This window comes from Alosa sapidissima, chromosome 4 (assembly GCF_018492685.1).
Source record: "Alosa sapidissima isolate fAloSap1 chromosome 4, fAloSap1.pri, whole genome shotgun sequence".
Lineage (NCBI taxonomy): Eukaryota > Metazoa > Chordata > Actinopteri > Clupeiformes > Clupeidae > Alosa > Alosa sapidissima.
In genome coordinates, this window is record NC_055960.1 from 28,788,728 (window position 1) to 28,809,872 (window position 21,145).

At 44.9% G+C, this 21,145-nt stretch overlaps 1 protein-coding gene and 1 long non-coding RNA gene across 6 annotated transcripts in view; one reads left to right on the forward strand and one right to left on the reverse strand.

Annotated features, from left to right (window-relative positions):
* The window catches only part of LOC121706545, a 16,664-nt gene extending 13,798 nt beyond the window's left edge, over window positions 1-2,866 (forward strand). The window contains exons 2-3 of the long non-coding RNA XR_006031067.1: window positions 1,549-1,551; window positions 2,634-2,866. This is a non-coding gene — a long non-coding RNA (uncharacterized LOC121706545). The remainder of the gene's footprint in view (window positions 1-1,548; window positions 1,552-2,633) is intronic.
* Window positions 41-21,106, reverse strand: rad54l2 (RAD54 like 2). 5 transcript variants are annotated; one of them, XM_042088259.1, is made up of 22 exons: window positions 21,023-21,106; window positions 18,439-18,664; window positions 17,947-18,262; window positions 17,116-17,246; window positions 15,959-16,117; window positions 15,254-15,495; window positions 14,794-14,976; window positions 14,299-14,432; window positions 13,342-13,538; window positions 12,592-12,934; window positions 10,627-10,804; window positions 9,944-10,168; window positions 9,480-9,598; window positions 9,037-9,155; window positions 7,399-7,498; window positions 7,009-7,214; window positions 6,626-6,801; window positions 6,131-6,327; window positions 5,358-5,542; window positions 4,969-5,058; window positions 3,741-3,833; window positions 41-2,574 (listed from the first exon to the last, which is right to left on the reverse strand). In XM_042088259.1, exons 2-22 carry the CDS (start codon window positions 18,605-18,607, stop codon window positions 1,655-1,657), a joined length of 4,482 nt encoding a protein of 1,493 aa, XP_041944193.1. In that variant the 5' UTR covers window positions 18,608-18,664; window positions 21,023-21,106; the 3' UTR covers window positions 41-1,654. The 5 variants fall into 5 exon arrangements, with proteins under 5 accessions (XP_041944193.1, XP_041944191.1, XP_041944192.1 ...); XM_042088257.1 differs by lacking the exon at window positions 21,023-21,106 and adding an exon at window positions 20,923-21,015; XM_042088258.1 differs by lacking the exon at window positions 21,023-21,106 and adding an exon at window positions 20,404-20,541.
* Window positions 21,107-21,145: the final 39 nt, after the last annotated feature.

Here is a 21,145-nt window from a genome sequence, read left to right on the forward strand (position 1 = left end):
GGGTATTCTGACTTAACAAATTTGACACAGGCAACTGAACTTGAATACAGCAGAGTAGGATTTATTCTGTTAAAACATTGTTTTGGATGTCTCCTCTTTGCAGTAACAAGTGAGGCATGACTCACCCCGGGCTCTTCCACTCTCTCACACTTCCTCTGTGGCATGACGAAATGAGGCAACTCACAGATTGCTGGTCTTAAGACTCGCTTCCACAGAGGAGCACACTCAGACGACACTAGTGCCCAGTAAAAGGTCACACTATACAGCTCGGACAGCATCACAATGTGGCTTACTGCCTACACTCGAAACACAGTGCACAAATCTCAGAAAACGTGACGATGCTTTCAGAGTTACCCAAATCTATTTCCGTTTTGAATGGACTAATTCCGTACAAACTGTATTAGCCATCTGTGCCGTCATACTAGTGTAGTTGGGTTTCTGAATGGTCATGGAGCTCCTTGTTGCTGATATCTCTTGGACTTGTTAAGACAAAGAGGGATCTTTAACAAAATCTGACTATAACGTACAAAAATAATAAAAAATACAAATTAATTAACTTTCCACAATTTTAAATAAATAACTTGGGTATTTTCATGCCCAGAGACAACCCAAAAAACATGCTGTCACTGGTCATGTGTTAAAAACGAATAGCATCAATACGTAGATAAGAAAAGTTTTGAATGTCAATGTAATGATTTGTACTGAATTACTGAGTATATTTTATGGAAAGCAGCTTATGAGAGGGGCTTGATGTAACAAGAGAAATCACTTAACTGGCAGACTCTTAATGATGGGGTGCTAAGTTGGGGAGCTGCTAATTTCCTAACGATTGCATGAAGTGCATCATTACTTGACTGGAAAAGAATTTCCCACAATATCTTCAGCACCTGAAAACAAGCAGTACAAAGAAATAATAACAGTCTAGACATTCATGGTAATGTCAGTTAAGTTTAAGAGGGACAGAATTCGCTGCTACACAACTGCAGACTACAAAATCAGAACACAGTGTCCCAGTTAAGGCTGATGCTTAAACCAAAAGATGTTATCAGGACATTAATCCCTAACTGAAATGTCAATAAAGGCTAACATGAAAGTACATTCTTTGATTAAGCATTTTTTAAACAAGTCAATTTTTACATACTTGACCATGATACCACATGAGTCTTATACCGCTCACTCACTTTTTACTTACTCCAAAATATGAATAAAAACATAATGGATGTCATACCTTACTCTCCATATCAGCAGGCAATGCTACAGTACCTACCCACCAATGACTCATGGTGCTAAAGTCATGTCAGAGAATAAGGGTTCAGAAACACGGATATGGGCTTGGTGGACCACCGTAGCAGGTGGTCGCCGGGGGCAGCGCGTTTTTCAAAGTCCGTCGAAGACCAGAACGGGAAGGAGCTGGAAGAAAGGGCTACGTGGAAAAAAACCCTTAGTAGGTTAACAACTGGTCCCTTAGAGTGTGTAGAATTTCTTCAACCCTTAAACCGCCGCCCCCAGTATCTGCTGACCTCCTTGGTCAGCATTTGGATGAAGGAGTCTGTGTGCATTTCAGTGTTCCTTGTCTTGCTGGTCCCCAGTTGGGTTTATATACTTTATGTGTGCATGTGTGTGTGTGTGTCCAATTATTTCTACTGGATTGGATTCACTGACCCATTACTTCAATGACATCGTCGTCCGAGCTGCTGCCCCCGTTCTCGGCCCCCATGCCAGGGTGCGGGGGGTCCTGCCTGGCCAGGGCGGCTCCCAGGAGAGTGGAGGTGGGCGAGGGGTAGTGGGACAGGAAGCCGGGGGTGGCGGAGGATGAGGAGGAGCTGGCGGTGGGCATGAGCGAGCTGGAGCTGGGGAAGAGCGACTGGCTGTACGGCAGAGAGAAGCTGCCGGACAGCATGCTAGCCATGCTGGGGTTGAGCAGGAAGGGAGGCAAGGAGGTGGACGGCAGGGCGGAGGAGGAAGAGGAGGAGGAGGACGAGGTGGAGGCCAAGGCCGAGGAACTGGGCAGAGGTCCGTTTCCTGTGGCGCCCAGGCCCACGGCGTCAGGCCCTGAGGACGCCGAGGGCAGAGGGGGGAACATGGAGTGCAGGTCGCCCAGTGCGTCTCCGAACTGGGACCTGCTCTCCGCGCCGCCCCCCAGCAGCGGGTGGGACATGTGACCTAGCGTCCCCAGAAGCTGGGGGTTGAGCCCCATGGAGGGGAAGGTCACAGAGCTGGCTCCACCACCGCCACTCATGGGGAAGCTGGGAAACTCGGACGCCCCCAGGGAGCGCTTGCCCCCGTGCTGTCTTTGGAACCACTTCCTCTTGTTGCCGCGCAAGTCTCCTTCGTCCGGCCGGCTGTAGGCATCTGCTGTCTGCCCATGCTGCTGCTGCTGCTGCTGCTGCTGTCCCTGTTGCTGCCGGACATCACCAGACGTCTCCCCCCTGTCTGCGGGGGACAGTTCACCTCCCATGGCGACAGTCTCCTCGTAGCGATGGAGTTCGCGCAGAATCTCGGGGCTGTCTGGGGGAGACGGGGAGGGCTGCTTTCCGCCATTACTCACAGAACGCAGCGAGGCACCCTGGGAAGCTGGAGGACACGCGTCACATCAGTCAATTCTATACAGCAAAATTACTTTTAAGAATCAGGTTAGGAACATTAAAGGAACACGGCACCGTTTTATGAAATTGGGTTATTCACCGTCTCCCCTAGAGTTAGATAAGTGAGCAAAAGCATTTTTGTCTCCGTGCATGCGTTGTCTTAGTCCGTCAGCGCCTCTGCTAGCTTAGCATAGTGAATGGAATCTCTCATCGCCAAATAGCATGTTATGAGTAAAAGTGAACCAAGTGAACAACAACAACAAAAAATCCCTAACTTCTTTACTTACTTCTTGTGGCCTGCGTATTCACAACGAGTACAAATGGCAATGCAGATTAAGACAAGGCAATTTCCTAGGCAGGTATTGACTTGGGACTACATTGGGGCGAAGCACAGTTACTTGGGCGCAGTGATGGTCTGTGCTGTGGCGAGTGAGACAAGGTACTCATGTGTTGCGTGATATCGGATGTTATGCATAAAACGGTGGCATGTTCCTTTAAACATAAAGGACTGACCCAGGATCATACTCCCAAGAGGATCTTCCCTCCCACTCTTAGCCTGCCTGTTACGGCCTGTGGCATTCCATAGTATACTGACATTGCTGTGAAGACATTCCATTTATATTCACATGAACTCATTTAGCAGACGCTTTGATCCTAAATTCCAGACATTTTTCACATAGATCTCCCGTTTCGAGGTCATCGAGTACTGCCGGTACGTAAAAAAAATTAAAACAATCGGTTTTACCTAGCTCAAGTTGCTGCAGCCAACAGCTAAAGCAACCAGGCAGCTACAGCGCTACTGTAAAAGTTCATGAGCCCCCATGTTTATGCCCCCAGAGTGACTGGTGACCTCAAGAAACGGAGATCTATGTGAAAAATTGCCAGAACTCCCCTTAAAAAAGAAAAAGAAAAATAGCATTGAGGCTACAGGTCAGAGGAGACATTAGGTAGGAATTAATACTGCCTCAATCAATATTGAGGATGAGAGTGCATACATTATAAGTATTAGTCGTTCCTGCCTTAAGGAAGTGACATATTCCCTGCACATTTACGTCATTGGCGCGTGGTCACATATGTTGGGAGGAATTCTCGTCACTACACATGTTAAATATTAGACATGCAACATGGGTCATCATGAGGCGTCCGGGCCTGTACCTCTGGACGTGCTGGAGACGTCCTCTGAAGTCCTGCTCTTCCCCGAGGAGCGGATGGCGAAGATGCGACCATCACTGGTCCTGATGTAGGTACCTAAGGGCAGAGGACCCACTCAGTTTGCAGCTGAGAGCAGTTTTACAAGCAGGAGGATGAGGGAGGATGAGGGAATTGATACCATTGACTGTCCCCCCATACTCCCCTGACTTGAATCCAAAAAGATTCCAAAAATAATTCCGTAAAAATGCATGGATTCCAGTTGCTGCTACTGGAAGCAACTGAATCCATGCATTTCCACTGAATTACTTTTGGAATCTGATCCCTTATCATACCTGTTCGTGCGTACTCCTTGCTCGACTTATCGTGACTTAAATTCAAGATGGCGTCGAACGGTAAAATTCCTTAAGGTACTGTCTGTATAAATCGTCTTGTAAATAAACTACCAGTGCTTTTTCAAAGTTCTCCATGTCTCGTTTTAAATGTCAAGGCCCTCGGAAGTTTACCAATGAAGTATGGAGCTACTTTGAGCCTCGTAAATGGTGTAAAACAGTGATTTATTTGCATGGCTAGGCCGATGCCCGAGGCACCACAACGAAACACTGTGTTGGTAGCATTGGCTAACTAGTGCCAGATTTCTGAGTGCAGGGGACAAGCCGAGGTGAGCTATGAGACATACATTCACACTCGCTATCATGTTTCAACACACTTTAGGTCAATATCACACCGGAATTCTCCTTTAAGTCTAGTCAATGAGTAAGGGATAATGTATAGAACGCAGGTCAAACTCCCCACGATATGACTCTTTAGCCTACATAGCCTAGGCTATAGCCTATTTGTTACCGTTTCATCGTGGCTTTTGCTGAGAAACAAATAGTTTGCAACAACACACGCTGAACTTGAATCAAACATTCTTTAGAACACAGCTGATCAACCGTCTGCTTTCACTTTTGAATGAAGTTCCAATCCTTGCGTAGTGATATGAAAGACGTGAATTCAGAAGCACAAAGCCTATTTTCCTTGACAGCGGTCTGTTATACTTAGCAACGGTCTGTTATTGAGAATTAGCAGACCGCCGAACGTTGGGAAGGCCTATTCAAGTGAACGGAGCATTCTTCAGCATTATGAAGAGCCGTGTAATAAAGGGTAATAACACTAAGTGCTTCCCAGTCTGCATGTGAGTTCTGGTAAAGTAGTGGATGGAGCAGCTGTATGAAGTGAGGTGCCTTTGTACCTTTGGAGCCTTTGATGATGTGAATGCTCTCTCCAGCACCAATTCTGGCCTGCACGTCAGTAGTGCTGTTGGCCCCCGGGATCACAATGTCTATGGATGCAGGCAGAGGTCACATAGTATTACCAATCTGGAAAAACCTACAAGTTTTTACTAATAATCTCCATGTGTACGTGTTGTTAATGTCCATTTTTAAATTACACAATAAACAGAGATTAAGACGACACTCAAAGCGTGTTCAAATTACACAGGATAAAAAGAGATTAAGATGGCACTCAAAGCGTGTTCAAAAATGATCACGTATTGCAAGTCTGTTGTATGCTTCAGATACACAGAAGGATGTGTAGCGCTCACCATGACTAACTTGGTTGCCTAGTGACGGTTGTTCTTACCGGTGGTCGTGATGATTCGTTGTACGTACACGCCGGCCTTCTGCAGGTAGTTGACAGGGAAGTTGACCCCTGAGCTGGAGCCGGGAATTCCGAGCGAGACCTGCCGAGGCATCATGGGTATCGGCGTGGACTGAACTGGCCGCACACTCGCCACCGGCTTCTCATCCGAGCGAATCGTGGGGCGCCTGAAGAAACGAGGAGGTCAAAGGTCATGATTATGATAAATTTACATTTAATAATTTAGCTGACACTTTTATCCAAATTCTTACAAATAAGGAAAAACAAATCAAGCTACAGCAATAGGTTTCCTTAGCGTAGCAAAACATAATATCCTTAATACATTAGAAACAACCACAGGATGATGGTGCAGAGGAAAGTAAAGCCAAGGGGTGTCACCATGAGATAGTGGAAGAGAGAGGCTGTTGAAGGGGAAGTATAGGGTCACACGGCCGTTTGTGGTGACTGCAGTTGCGTATACAGTATGTGTTGGATGTTTTTCATGCTTGCAGGAACACTTTACACAAATGCATATACTGTATGTGCATGTGTTTATAGCTTAGAGGATATTTATGAAACTGTGTGTTTTTTTTTTCTGATAAAGTGGATGTGTACTTGTGTGTGTGTTTGTGTGTGTGTGAGAGAGAGTGAGTGGTATAGTTCTGTGCACCAGTTGTGTTCAGTGTGTGTGTGTGTGTGTGTGTGTGTGTGTGTGTGTGTGTGTGTGTGTATATATATATATATATATATATATATGTTTGAGAGAGAGTGTGCACCAGTTGTGTTGACTGAAGGCTGGGATGTTGCTGAGGGTCTGGCCGCTGGTGGGGTAGTAGTGTGCGTAGGAGGGCCGCGAGTAGGCCACGGACGCACGCTTCTCGTCCTCGTAACTCTTCTTGGCCGCGCGCTTCTCCGCCTTGGTCAGCTTCATGTCCTTCCGGTCCATCAGCAGGGACTCATGCTGGAAGGGGGGCTAGGGGACGACAGGAACACGGGGTCAGAGGTCAGAGGCAAAGATGGATGCCAGTGGATTTGGACTCCTTTCTGACAGGCAGGCTACACCAGCCACCTAACCGAAGCGTTCCGTTCACGGAGCGTATGCTGCAACAATTAGCTTCCACTGTAATCAACTGAACTGGCTACACCAGACGTTAGAGTTAGAGTACATTTCAAAATATTTAACGCTCCGCATTCAGTTGCGCACCTGGCGGATCCCACCTGAGAGTCTGTATGAGTGCTTTAAGTAGTTGTGCCTGTGCCTGTGCGTGTACCTTGGTGATGTACTGTGGGAAGCGCAGACAAGTGTCTCTGATGACCGTCTCCATGTCTTCTTCCTGCTGAAGAATGCTCTGGGTGGAGTCAGGCTCCTCCTCCACAAAATGGAGCAGAGACTCCACCTCGCGCCGGGTGAAGTTGAGCACGGGGTTCAGGTCGTCCACTACACGGTCTGTGGCACGCACAGGCACACACCGATAAATTCAGGCACACACACACACACACACACACACACACACACACACACACACAATAACAGACATAGTCCAGTGATGAGAATTTTTGATATGCCAGACATGAACTCACACATGGAAAGAAACACACACCACCACAGCACACCACACCACATCACAGATGCTACACGCTGCTCGTTGCTCACCAGACATGCCCTGTTTGGAGACCTGTCGGTCGTATATCTTCTTTTCCAGGGTGAAGTCGCACACCAGACGGTAGATATGGCAAGGCTTGTGTTGCCCGTAGCGATACACTCGGCACACAGCCTGTGCGTCGTGGCAGGGGTTCCAGGAAGCGTCGAAGACCACCACGCGGTTCGCCCCAATTAGGTTCACTCCCAGACAGCCCGCTCTACACGTCACACACACACACACACACACACCATATGGGGCCCATGTTACAGTACACTGCGTTGACCATGTTTGACTAACTAACTAACATTACAATAAAATTCTGATGTGTTCACTTGTGTGTGTGTGTGTGTGTGTGTGTGTGTGTGTGTGTGTGTGTGTGTGTGCTGCGCACTGCACACTACCTAGTGGAGAGGAGGAAAACCCAAGCCATGTCGTTTGTTGGGTCATTGAACTGGTTGATGAGTCTCTCCCTCTCTGAAGTGGAGGTGCTTCCATCCAGTCCTAACAGAAAATGAGAGAGCATGCTTACCACATTTACATTACACACACACACTTCCATCCAGTCCTAACAGAAAATAAAAGAGAGCATGCTTACACACACACACACACACACACACACACACACACACACACACACACACACAGTCCTAACAGAAAATAAGAACCCAGCTCCTTACCCAGCCATTACACTACCACCACCCCATTACTAGATGGTAGATGATGTAGATGTTGTTTGCTCTTGCTTTGGTTCTTTCTTTGGGCAACTGGATTACTAGCGTTGCTTTAGTCCTATTCAGAGGGGATTAGTTTTACGTGGAGACGTGGGGTAAAGTAATCTTACCACAGGACCTCTGTAGTTATAAATGACCAATTCGCACGGGATTAAGACATTTCTGTATTCTACCAGAAGTGGGAGGGGTAACTCTACTTATACGCTGCAGTCATCTACGTTGCTTCCTGATATCGCATTCATACATGCATCATGGCCTGAGTAATGTTTACTCATTAGTTCAATGTCAAGTTCAAGTCTATTTGTCATATGCTCAATATCAAGGACAACTCTTGATAGGCTACAATAAAATGCTTGTGGTGAGATTTAGGTATTCTATAGGCTACAGCTAAAAATATATCACAAATTCACCTTGTCGATTACATTGGTAGCCTACACTTTACCTTACTAGGCAAAGTAATCACCCTGCCTTGCATTATTTATTACCAAGTGTTTCTTCAAGCTCCTCCATGCTAAAAAAAATAACGCGTAGAACTATGTTTGAACAGGATATGGTGGAACATCTACATACATTTTTACAGAGGGTTGTATACGCACGGGATTAATATTAACCGAGGTATTATTTCCGGACCGTTTTAACAGAAGGTAAAAGTCGCCGTAATTTCTACTGACATGGCGCATTGGGACGGGACTAAAACCCCTGGTGATAATTACTTTACCCCACGTCTCCACATAAAACTAATCCCATCCGAATAGGGCTTTAGAACCTTCATCAACGGGTAGCAAAGCCTACTTTTGCGCATTAAGGCTGTTTTGTTCGTGATATTGTGTTTGCTCATTTGGTTTGTTGTTTTTGTTGTTGTTGTTGTTGTTTTTGTTGTTGTATGTCATAATGGTAATGTTAAGGCTCTGCTGTTAATTGGTGTCTTTAGGGGCACTGCATTTAGCAAACATGCGTTTTAGCATTTTGGATCTTGCGTTAATGCACAGATCTTTTGTTCCGTATGTCTGTTTTTCAAAAATGAGGTACTGTTGGAATCCATGGATCTTCCACTGCCTGTTGCTTTTGGTGAACTGCCCTTGAGCAAGCACACTTTTGCACTGTAGCCAAATCCCCCTGATCTCATCACCTCTCCTGTGTATATTTGAAATGAATACAAACATAACCTCAGGACAGAATAAATATAACTCTTCTGTAGGGAGCAACATTATCACATCTTACCAAATACTCTAAAACGTATCGCATTGCAACCAACAGAGAATCATAATTAGTGTCATTTGCTTTGCAGTCCGGTCTGGGAAAACTTACGGTAATAGTTGACATTGCGGACCCAGTTCTGAGTGGAACTGTCAGGCCTAATTCTGGACGCTGGCATCAGTCTCTTAGACAGGAAGTCCTCAATGACAGTGAGTGTAGACAAGCTCTGACTGGTGCCCACATGCAAACACAATACCAAACATTAAACATGGCCGCTGTACACAATATTAAACATCACAGTACATTTACAAGAAAGTTACACAAGCCCTAAACCTAGACATATAAATTTTACTTAGTGATGTAATATTTTGCTGTAGCCAACAGCACATTTGGCACCTCCAGATGAGTTTGGATTGGATCAAAAAGTCTACTGCACTCACTCCTTGTTCATGCCTACTGTTTGTGTGTGAGTGCTATATGACAGTCAAAAGTATCTCGTCAAGTCAAGTCACACAGTAGCAAACCCATAAACTACACAGAAACCATGGTCTCACCTGAAGACCAGAATCTTGTCTCCTCTGCTTACACACTCGTCAATCAAATGGAAGAGCAGCACCATCTTTGCAGAGTTTTCCAGAATACCTGGCTGGTAATGCGTCATGATGTCCTTTGCCTACAAGGTACAAAAGACAAAAGATTAGTGACCGGTGATGTTTTCTCATGAGGTCTTCATGTAGTTGTAAATCAGTATACCTTTGTAAAGTCTTTCATATACATTACCCATGTCAATAGCATAACAAAACATTGTCATGTATGAAATACTGCATTTCAATGTTGCACTTTCTGCACTTATTGGCATTGTTTGAGCTTAATGCACAGCAAATGGCAATAATAATATTCCTGAACACTCTGGAACTGGTTGAGCAATTGGAATGTTCTGACAACTGTGAATGCTAACCTGACCCCCAGTCAGCTTTAACACCTTCTCAACCAGTCCAAGTGAGGGGGGGGGCCTTACCCATTCATAGGTGACGACCTGATTCGCCCTCTCCTGTATAGGGTTCACACCCAGTACGGGCAAGTTCCCTTTGCCTTGGGCAGAGTCACCGGACTTGCCCTTTATGCCAGGGGCAGCACAGCGGGCGTTACCAGGGGAAGTGAGGTCATCCAAGTCCAGGTCCTGCTCATTAGCAAGGCTCTCCTTCTGTAGAGCTTCATACAAAACATCTGGATGGTTCCATATCTACGGATAGAGAACAGCAGTACGACCAGGTTGGTAAAACTGCAGCAAAGGAGCTCAGGGGCACTTTGTTTTGCGAAATCATAAAAAATGCATGACTGCTGCAAAAGGAAACTGAGTTTGAAAATGTGGAACATTCTGGTGGGACACTTTGAAAGTAATGTCCAACTACTCAAGTTCATACAGCGAACTTCATATTGCCTAACTGGCATTCCGTGGACCAAAACAAAGGACCAGAAGTTTCGGCAAAATGCCTAACTGCGTTTTTACAATTTTAACTATTGTATTGTTTTATTTGTAAGTCGCTTTGGATAAAAGCGTCTGCTAAATCATGTAACCATAACTGGCATTCGGTGGACCAAAAGAAAAAAACAGAATTTCCCATATGCCTAACAAGCATTCCGTGGACAAAAAAAAAAAAGAACCAGAAGTTTCCGTAACATTCTTAAGTCCGGGCTCACCTTGCAGCAGACGCAAAAGGCCTTTAGGGGGTTGAGGCCCAGCCAGCCGCTGTTGCCCGCGTCCCTGAAGCGCCTCATGAACTCCGTGTAGAGCGCCCTCTGCAGGGGGCCCAGGCGCACCAGGATCACATGCTCCTCTTTATCTGGCAGCTGGGTCCTCAGCACATCATGGCCTCGCCTGGACCGCAAACACACACAAAGACATAGGTCAAAGGTCAGCATAACGGATATTTGGTATGGGCAAATAAAATCGGTTGTCAAACTGGGGTACGCGTACCCCCAGGGGTAAGTGGACTGATTTCAGGGGTACGCGAAAAAAGATCTAAGTCATATACCTTTTCAAATGTTTTCTCTATCCCACGTTGGTAACTTAACTTCCGCATTTGCACTACGTATTTTCTCCACATTAACAAAATATTCGAGAGTGGAGACAGAGAGGGTAAAAGTAGAGCTTTTATGATGATCTTTGCAGCCTGCTGCAGCGCTGATTACAGCTCTGCGTCATAATAACGACATGACGACAGATATATATTATTTATCGTGCGCAAATGGAAAAAAAATCCTGTCAGAAATCATCCCAGTTGCGTCTATTTGACAAAAAAATTATTTCAATCGATGGATAAATGGCTGAAACGGGTTCAGGCCATACCCAGAACGACAACTTCAAAGGAGTCACCTGCTGTCGGGACAAGCTTTTCAGGTCAAGACACTATCATAGATATCCTAACTCTTGACGAGAGGTCTGATGCTAGCCAAACCATTAACATGGACAGTGATAGAGATGGGGAGACAGAGACTCTCAGAGGATAAAAATAATTTTATTCAGCACATTTGTAGGCCTATCATATGTTGACTATTGATGAGATTTATATAATATGTTTATGATCCTATTCACTATTCTCGACAAAATTGATAAAAATAAATATTAATAAAACAATTTAAAAAAAAACTTGTTAACAATTGGTGGTGTCTCAGGGAGTACATGCCTGTTAAAAGTTTGGGAACCACTGAACTAGTTGATTTTGAATGACAAGAAAGGGGAATATGCTGAGATACTTGACTTGATGCTGGGGAACAAAGCAGGAGAAAAAAATATTTGTATCATTGGTAGCTGAGTGAGAGTTGGAGTTTGAATGCAGATTTGAATGTGCCTGTGGGCATTAGTGTTCCGGATTTGGATATGGACATGATTATTCATGTGTAATCTTTCTAGTATTGCAATTCATGTCAAAGGCAGCTGAGGGGAATTTGTTACACGGGTACTGTTTCAGTTCTGATGCCCTGTGAGGATGGACCTCTAAGCAGCCATCCATGTTTATTCAAAACCAAAAATAGAACTGGTGAGTGGTGCTTTTGTCAACTCCAAAACCAAAATTCAATTCTCAGTGTCTTATCCCTGTCATTAAAATGGCGAAGTGGAAGGTTTTAGGTTTTATTAAATTTGCACAAATGTAGAATACATTAGACGAGTAAGATTAAAAGTAAGCAATGCGTTGCACTGTAGAGAGAGGCAGAAAGCCCAACGGGCCTATTTGGAGCTTCCACCAATAATAACGAAATGTCATACCATTATACAAAATATAATATTAACATATTTAAAGGAACCATATGTAAGATTGTGGCCAAAACTGGTACTGCAATCACTTTCAAATTACTGTAGAGAGGTGTATCCCCTCCCCCTCCCCCCTGACTCGAGGTTGCCAACCCGGATGCCGAAACACTACTGACTTTGTGATTAGTAGATAGGTGGAGGGTGGCGCAACAGGCCAAAACACAGAATGACATGACAAAACACAACATCAACATCAGTTGAGGGCTGCAACTTCACTTTTTAAATGACAATATCCTGGCCGGACTACATACGGTTCCTTTAAAATAGTATGACTAGATAGATGCGAGTGATGGCAAACCATCAGTTCCAGAAATGACAATAATCACAAAAGCCAAGCCAGGCCAAGCACCCACCTTTGCACAAAGCCCTCCAACAGGCTGTGGAGCACATGGCTGCGGTAGCGCATGAGCCGGACGTCCTGTGGCGTGCTGTCCATGCACTGCCCGTTCAGAATAGGCCGCTCAAACATGTTGCTGAACTCCTGCCGCGTGCCCAGGAAGTCGGGCCGGACAAAGTCCACCATGCACCAGTACTCGGTCAGGTTGTTCTGCAGCGGGTAGCCTGTCAGAACCACGCGCCGCCGTGAACGGATGTTCTTCAGCGCCTGCGATGTGCTGGCGTGGCAGTTCTTGATGCGGTGGCCCTCATCGCAGATCACCACATCAGGCCCCGGCCGGGACAGGGCCTTCTCAATGCCTGCAGCGCCAGACGTAAGAGTTAAGATAACATAAACCCTGTCTAAAGACTAAGTAACTGCAAGAGTAGTACAGTACGTTCCATGATTATAGTGGAATAAACAAAGACATACAATCAAAATATTTACATTAGAGTACCTTGGGATCTTATTCTTACATTTCTAGTACTCATACTAGTCAGATATTCATGATCAATATTATAAACGAAAAATTGACTAGCTAAAAGAAACCATTCAATGTTAATGTAATTCAGCGATTACAAGCCAAATAACTACTGGCGACGCAAAACGTTGTGCAACAAAAACGTTGTGCAAAAATTTACAATAATTTGAACTGTCAAGGCAACAAGCGATGAGAGGAAAACAAATTTGAACAGCACTTTGAACTGGTCCCTCAGTAAGTGCTTACTTTTGAGCAGCTCCTGCTGCCGGTCCTCTTCGTCCAGGTCAATGATGACGGGCCCAGTGGGCTTCTTGGACTTCCTCTTGCGTCCCGTCACAAAGCTCTTCTTGAGGGACAGCAGGCGGTACATCTCGTAGCCCATGAGCAACACACCTCCGTCACGACTCCATTCCTCCACCACCTTTGCCCGAGCAGCGGTGGTTCTTAGAGAACAAGAGCGAATACAATTAGTCATCAAAAATATAAAAAATAGTTTTTGTTCATTTAAATTGAACATGCTTTACATGCATTTGGTGATCAAGTAAGTAAAAGAAATCAACAGAGGAATATTGCAACTAACTCTGCGGTTGAAAGTGTTACACTTTGTTTTCAGGTAAATTAATTCTACTCCAAATAGCTAGACTTGGTTGGTTTGTTATGTTTATGCATCCTGTTTTTTGTAAATAAATTTAAATATGTAAGGGATAATAGACGACATGGCATTCGGTTCACAGGAAGTAATGCACGTTCGAGGTGGTACAGACCCGACGCGCCACCTCCTACATGCATTGTTTTCTGTGAACTGAACGCCATGGAGTCCATTGCTGTGTTCATTTGCTGTTATAATCTAAACATTTGAATCACTAAAACGGTCTTGTTTGTAGAACAAACTTTTCACCACTTATCAACTCATTTCTAAACTTGCAGGACAAATTGCCATTACTAGTTCTAAATGGATGGTTGCTATGTGATATACTCAAATTTACATTAAATTACCCCTGAAAACTTTTTTCCTGAATGTATATTAAGAGGCCATTCATTTTACCTTAAAATGCCAGATGTGAGGGAGAAACCCCTTAATCTTACATTTAATGTGTCAAGTCAGGGGTTCTCTTTATTTGTTGTGATTAAGGAGGTAATTAAGGACAACAGGAATGTATTCACACTGTGTGTGTGCACGTGTGAGTGCTTGATGATGCATACTTGTGCTCGTCATTGAGGATGTGTACTCGGAAGGGGCGCGGGGCGATGTAGCTTTCGTCGTTGTCAGGGGTCAGGCTCTCTGGAGTCGGAAGCCAGAGGTTAAACTCTGCCATCCAGTTCTGTAGTGTGTTCACCTGCAGTGAAGAGGTGGAGGTGGAAGAGGAAGAGAGAGAGAGCGCAAGGGAGAAAAGGATTAAGAAAGAGAGATGTAAAGAAAGAATAGACAGACATGCAGAGTGATCAGGAGGAGAGAGGATGCCAGTGAGAGGAAGGAGAAGAGAAAATGTCAGACAGAAATTAAGAAATGAAGTAAACAAGACAGACTGCTGAGGTGGCCCAGTCAAATGTTGTTATTAAGGGAACTGACTAGCGTTTGAATTCCTGCCATGCTATGCCATTACATTCCAAATGACTCACCACAATTACTACATTAAAACGGCTATTAAAACACACTGCAACACATTCACCCACACACACACGGGTGTGCTGACTCACAGGCACGATGGCGAGCACAGTGTGGGCTCCGGTGTGGCGCAGCAGGATGTCGATGAAGGAGATGACCTGCAGGGTCTTGCCCAGGCCCATGCTATGCGCCAGGATGCAGCCGAAGCCACTGCTGCCCTTGTAGCGCTCCAGAGACTCCACCAGGTTATCATACAGAAACCGGATCCCACCAATCTGGGAGTGGAGAGGTGAGGTGAGGAGAGGAGAGGAGAGCGCAGGACATAAGGAGAGAGAGAGAGAGAGAGAGAGAGAATGATTAAAGGGAGTAAATAATTAAAAGAGAAAGAAAAAAAGTCAGCAAGATGAAAAAGGAAACCAAACAAAAAACCCACAGTGTTTGTTTGACAGAAAACACTGAAGGCAATTATGAGTTCCACAGCTGCCTTACTCTGTGTGTGTGTGTGTGTGTGTGTGTGTGTGTGTGTGTGTGTGTGTGTGTGTTGTGGGATACCTGGTGGGGTTTGACAGCGCGCGCCAGCTGAGGTGCCAGGTAAAGGTCCGCCTCCTCGGGCGGGTGGTTCATGTTGACCAGCACGCGGCCCTGGGGGTCGGGCTGGTTGTGTGCGTCGTTCACGTGGGCACCGCTGCTCTCGTCCGCGCCTGGGGTCCCCGAGCGGTCATCCTTGTCCTCGTCATCCGAGTCACTGCTGATCTGCAGGGCGTCATCGTCGCCTGAGCTCAACTCAATCACGTCTGCGGAGACACCACATATATCCCAGAGGGTTCGGAGGGAAAAGGAGAAATAGATTGTGACGTTCCTGTGCCTTTTAAGCCATGAGGTATCCGTTAGTGGAGGAACCTCAAGTGCTGTCAAAAAATAGCTTTCACCAAATGTTTCCAAAAGGTTCTTGTTTCGTAACTGACCAGACATCCACAGCTGCATTCTCGCACTGCCACACAGATTCCTTGCAACAGCATTTTTACAAGCTTGCAAAATTGTAACACGTACAATGAGGATATATACATGCCATGACTTTAATAGAACTTATCAGACACTTAGCCTTTTTCATTTCACAAATGAACTGTGCATGACTATATATATATATATGAACATCTGTGACTCTGGGCTCCTTGCCTGTTAAGAGTATGACTTTGAAAGGAGGCATACTTTAAGGTGAATTAACGTGTATGCGTCATAAAGATGCCCTCATCTCACCATCTCTAGGCTTGGGGAGGAGAATGGGGAGAGGCGGAGGCAGAGATGGTGCCGGAGGTGGCACTTCGCCCTCATCTCCACTGCTGTCCAGACAGATGACCTCCCCTCGGGCGGCAGACGCTGGTCTTGGGGCTTCACTGTTCTGAGACACACTGTCATCTGGAGGGGGCAGAAGGACAGGAAAAACGAGGTTACCCAAGAGGCTCATGGGAGAGTAACGAAACCAAGGGTGTGATGGTGGAGTCTGCGCTAAGGTGACGTGTCTGTGTTTGTGCCTGTTCCAAAGCATGACACAGTTCGCCTTTATCTAAACCATCTCTATCTAAACCATAACACCTTCTCTTTTCAGGCTGGTCAAAAAACAACAAGGCTGGCCTGGTGCAATTCTAACCTGTTTCACATGTAGAGTGGATTTAAAGATGTTTTCAAATATAGATTTTTTCTTGTCCTGAATATGAATACACATTCAAAATGTTTTCATTCGTGTCTTCAGATGTGGACATAGACTTCACATCTATTTAGTGTATGACAAAAACATAATAAGAGAGGATTATAGCACTTAATATTAACAAAGGAAACTCTACCACTTCGGTGAGCATATGGACTAATGCCAATTACACACAGGTCTGGCTTTCTACATCACTCTGGCCTAACAGCCACATGCACAAGACTTTAAGCCTCACCATAAAGCAAACAATGTCAACTTTAAATCTCAATGCAATGCTTGCCTCACCCTGTGCTTTATCCTAATCAATCCAGTGAAAGTCAGTAAGTTAGAGAACAGGCTTATGCTTGCTACATTTGTGGTGAAAGTCAGTTGGTGGTTCTTAGACCGTTGTTTCAAAAGAGGACCTGAGAATGAATGAGTCATGAACGCCATAAACAAGACACTGCGCCGCTTTGGGGAGGGTAGAGTGGGAGAGCGTGGGTCTGTGACTATGCGTTTAGGTGGAGGGTCTGTAACTATGTGTTTAGGTGGAGGGTCTGTAACTATGTGTTTAGGTGGAGGGTCTGTAACTACATGTATGTGTTTAGGTGCTGGTGAGGGTGGAAGGGAGGTTGACTGTATGACTCCGTTTAGGTGGAGGAGAGGCTCACTATGTGACTGTGTGTTGAGGTGGAGGCTGCATGGCCGTGTGTGTTGAGGTGAGGCTCACTGGGGGGCTCGGAGGGCGCTGCCGCCATGGGGAAGTCCTTCCTCTGCTGCTCCAGGCGCCGCCGCCTCTCTAGCTCCTCCTGCTGAGCGGCCTGCGTCACAGCCTCCAGCTGGTGCTCCTTCAGCAGCTTCCTGGCAGCACAGACACAGGGAGGAAGGGTGTGAAGTATACAAACTCACTATTGATTTCTGATACACAGTGAAGAGGAGAAGCAATTAAATTAGTGGTGTACTGTGCTTCCACTGTTGTTATGATATGCCACTGTGAGATCAATGATGAACGCTAAGGAGAAACATAATGATGCCGGACCTGGGAAACACGAGAGGGATATACGTAAGGGATAACGGCCGCCAAGGTGTCCTGTTATATGGAATTAATGGACGAGGGCGAAAGCCAAAGAACTCCGCAACGCGCAGCGGATTACCAGATCTACTTCATAGGTGTCCCGTTATTCAGAAAAAATAGCCACCCCACCAGCCAATCATAAAAGAGTATTTCTTCTCTCCGGGTGATAATGGTGAATAACCCTGACGCTTATTTTTACAGTGGAATGTATAGCTAGCAATCATGAGAAGATATTCACTGAATGTGACACAAAGTGCTACGGGTTAGGAATCACATAGAATTGCTTACAGTATAAGAGAATGTAAAATTCATAAAACATTCAGTAATCTTGGCAAAAAAAAAGATTACTGTAATCAATGATTCCATGGCTTGAAGTTAGAAAGTACAGTAATTTGTCCATGACTAGGTCAAAATACCTTGTTCAACTTTTCCCCTCACTAACCACCAGGTAAACGCATCATGTTTTAAACGCGTGGTGTGTGTTACCTGATGTTGCGTCTCATGTGCACAGGCTTGGAAGCTCTCTTCTTGGTGCCACCGGGCACCGGGGTGCCTGAGCGGCTCTCTGGGCTGGAGGGGGCCTGGGAGCTCGAGGCCGAGGGCGGGCGGGACGCCTGGCGAGAGGAGGGCCGCGACGTGGACTGTGACGAGGGCTGGGACGCCGCCCTGGAAGACGGCCGAGACGGGGACTGACCGGGAGCGCTGGAGGGGGAGCCCCTGTAGGGTGAGGTAGGTGGAGGGGTGTCCAGGGCGTCCCTCTGCCCAGCGTGGTCATCTTCAACTTTGGCACTGCCAGGCCGCTCTACAGAAGAGATGAGCACACACAGACACAGTGGGCAAGTCAGGGAGAGAACTGGTGACTGCTTATTAAGAAAAGCATTACAACAGACTTATAACAGACTTTTAGACAACGACATTTGTCCAACGAAGTCTGTCTGTCTTGTCTTATTTATGTTCTGCATGTCACTCTCCACTTACCAGCTGAATCTTCCTCATCGTCCCCATCATTCTCATCTTCCTCATCATTATTCATATCCTCTTCCTCCTCCCCCTCTTCATCCTCCTCCTCTTCTTCTTCCTCCATATCTTCCTCTTCGCTGTTGAGGCCAGGCTCCAGGTCGCTGCCTGAGATTGCCTCTTCAGACATGGCGTTCCGCGGAGCTCACAGAGCATTACCTGTGCATCGTCCCATGGTTAACCTGCACTGCAGAGAACAGGTCAGTCAGACAAAACTGGACCCACCACTGGACCAGCATACAAAAGTCAATGTAACCCGGTGAGGAGGATGTGTTCTTCATGAGTAGCAAAGTAACTCATCTTCTCCAAAGGGACAGTAGGAGAGGGTCTGGGTGGGTTTACTTATTTAACTACTCATAGAATCGGCATCTCTATCACCTGTGCTCCAAGAGTCCCTATGTGTCAATCCTGCTATCACTTTCACTACATTGCTAGGTATGATACTAAAAAGTAGCCGTGCAGGCAGAATAAGGGATCTCCTCTTACTCCTTCATCTCAGTTAGGATATGAGGACCAGACAAGATTTAACAAAGACAAAAAATTGTTATAAGGATTTTATATAGAGACCAAATGTATTGTTTTCATCCAACAGATTCATCTTTCTGAATTTCTCAGAGTTTTATAGTTTTCTGTTTTTGCTGACAGGGACAGGGTTTCTGCCTGCCATCTAGGATAGTGGTCCAAACAACTAGGGCCCCTTGCTAAAGGTAGACTCATGCATATATTTAGTGCATCTAAAGTGCAGTCTACACCACTTCGTTCCTAAAGTTCTAACCAAATAGTGATTGCTGTTGTACACAGACGGAGTGGTGGATGGGAGTTTATAATAAAAGAATGTCCATCATTAAATATTTACTAATTCCTGCACAACAACTCATGAAATATACATATGCCTCACCTCATGAAATATGAGGTATTTCACAAAACAGAGAAGCAGAGGGACAGTAGACGTAGAGAGAAAGTGGTTTATCAGAGTTAGTATACATGTCACCTGCGTCCTATTCTTGGCATTCAAGTATTTTCTCGAGATCATGGATGCAGCTAAGTATCTAAAGTATATTACATTAAATTGGTAACCCAACTGAAGAAATATGAAACTGCCTGATTTTTCCATCCATAATGCTTATTTAACAAACTAAACCGTTCGACTATTATGATTACATTTGTCATCTGTCTGATGCATTATTGACTAGAATATTTACAGTGATATAAAAGAGTAGGGACAATTGGGAAATATAAGCTAATGATCGTGAACACGTTTACAGTAATGTAAAGCTGTTTCATAACTGGCTTTATGGAACGTTAATCACCAGTTAGCGCAAATGAATTAGACCTCAGGTGATAGGCTAACTTAACGTTACTGCTTGGACGAGGCAAAGAAATACATTATCTTTTCGGTAAACAAAAAAATTAAAATCAGTAACCTTTTTCATTTATTTTAATTGGATGCAATATATAATGGGCCAGTGGTGTCACGTTAACATAACTGCTGAACGTAAAATTAATGTTAACGTTGCATCCGGAATTAAAAGACTCGGTCTTTTACATAACACACGTTAGCTTAACGTTACATTGTGCATATCGCTAATGTCATCACTCACTAGCGTCGTGTTAGCAGACGAAAAGCAGGACTATCCGTAGGAAATAAACACTATGTAATAATAAAGGGAAACGTTCTGCCAAAAATCATCAGCCAGTCGACATAAGCTGTTTGCAAGCTGCGTACGATGTATCGATGCAGCTCTAGAGTCCTGCTAACTGACTGGCTATGTAGCATAGCTACCTTGTTAACTAGCTGCCGTCTATTGTCCATAGTTGGGAGAATGATGGCTCCCCGAAAACCAGTTATATTAGCCTAGGTAGCTATATTATATTTGCTGTAGCGTTACCTGGTTAAACTTAGAACATGATATGCAAAACCCCTACCTTTTGCACTCCCTTTGAAGAGTAAGCTTATTATATCTTGATCATTAGTCAATTTTTAAATAAGCACTAATTTCCTTCAGTTTTTTTTTTCTTCTCGAGGGGCATCAGGGAGAAATGTCCCCTGCACACATGTCACACACAACTTTAGGGTTCCGGAGAACGAGGGAAACAGAATGGGAACAATTTAAGTGGAACACATGGCAGCCTACAAAGCAGCAGAAATGTCTCTGATAGCAGGACATGGAATATCTAATGCAGTGGCCTACAAGTTACATATGTTCATCCATCTATCATTCTGTTCTATTTCCAGACATACTGAGAAGCTTAAATATAGTATATTTCAAATCAACCTATCTCAATAACATCTCTCCTAGCATCCACTCAGAAACCGCCTCTAATGACAATATCATAAAAGGGAGTGTATAACTTTAATGTATGCTTTTCATTCCATTATCCATAATAAGGAAATACAAGAAGCAATGATCGATCAGAAGAATATTGATATTATTATTGCCATACCTGCTGCTGCAGTGTCCTTACACATTTCGAGGACATGAAAGTCATTGTAATAAATATGAATCTAGAATCAAAACACTTCCATGTACAAACAAGAGCTCACCCATAATTAGATATTGGTGCAATTCGGTGTGTGTGTTGTGTTGTGGCATGCTGAATACAGCAAGCTAACACAGCAACTACAGAACTACAGGTCGCATGTGAATGACGTAGATTGTGTGCGCCC

Coding starts and splice junctions, on each gene's coding strand:
- rad54l2 (XM_042088259.1), bottom strand. CDS start 18,607: ATGTCTGAAGAGGCAATCTCAGGCAGCGACCTGGAGCCTGGCCTCAAC. Junction 17,247..17,946: donor CACATGAGACGCAACATCAG/GTAACACACACC, acceptor CTGTGCTGCCAG/GAAGCTGCTGAAGGAGCACC. Junction 9,599..9,943: donor AGGTCGTCACCTATGAATGG/GTAAGGCCCCCC, acceptor TGTACCTTGTAG/GCAAAGGACATCATGACGCA.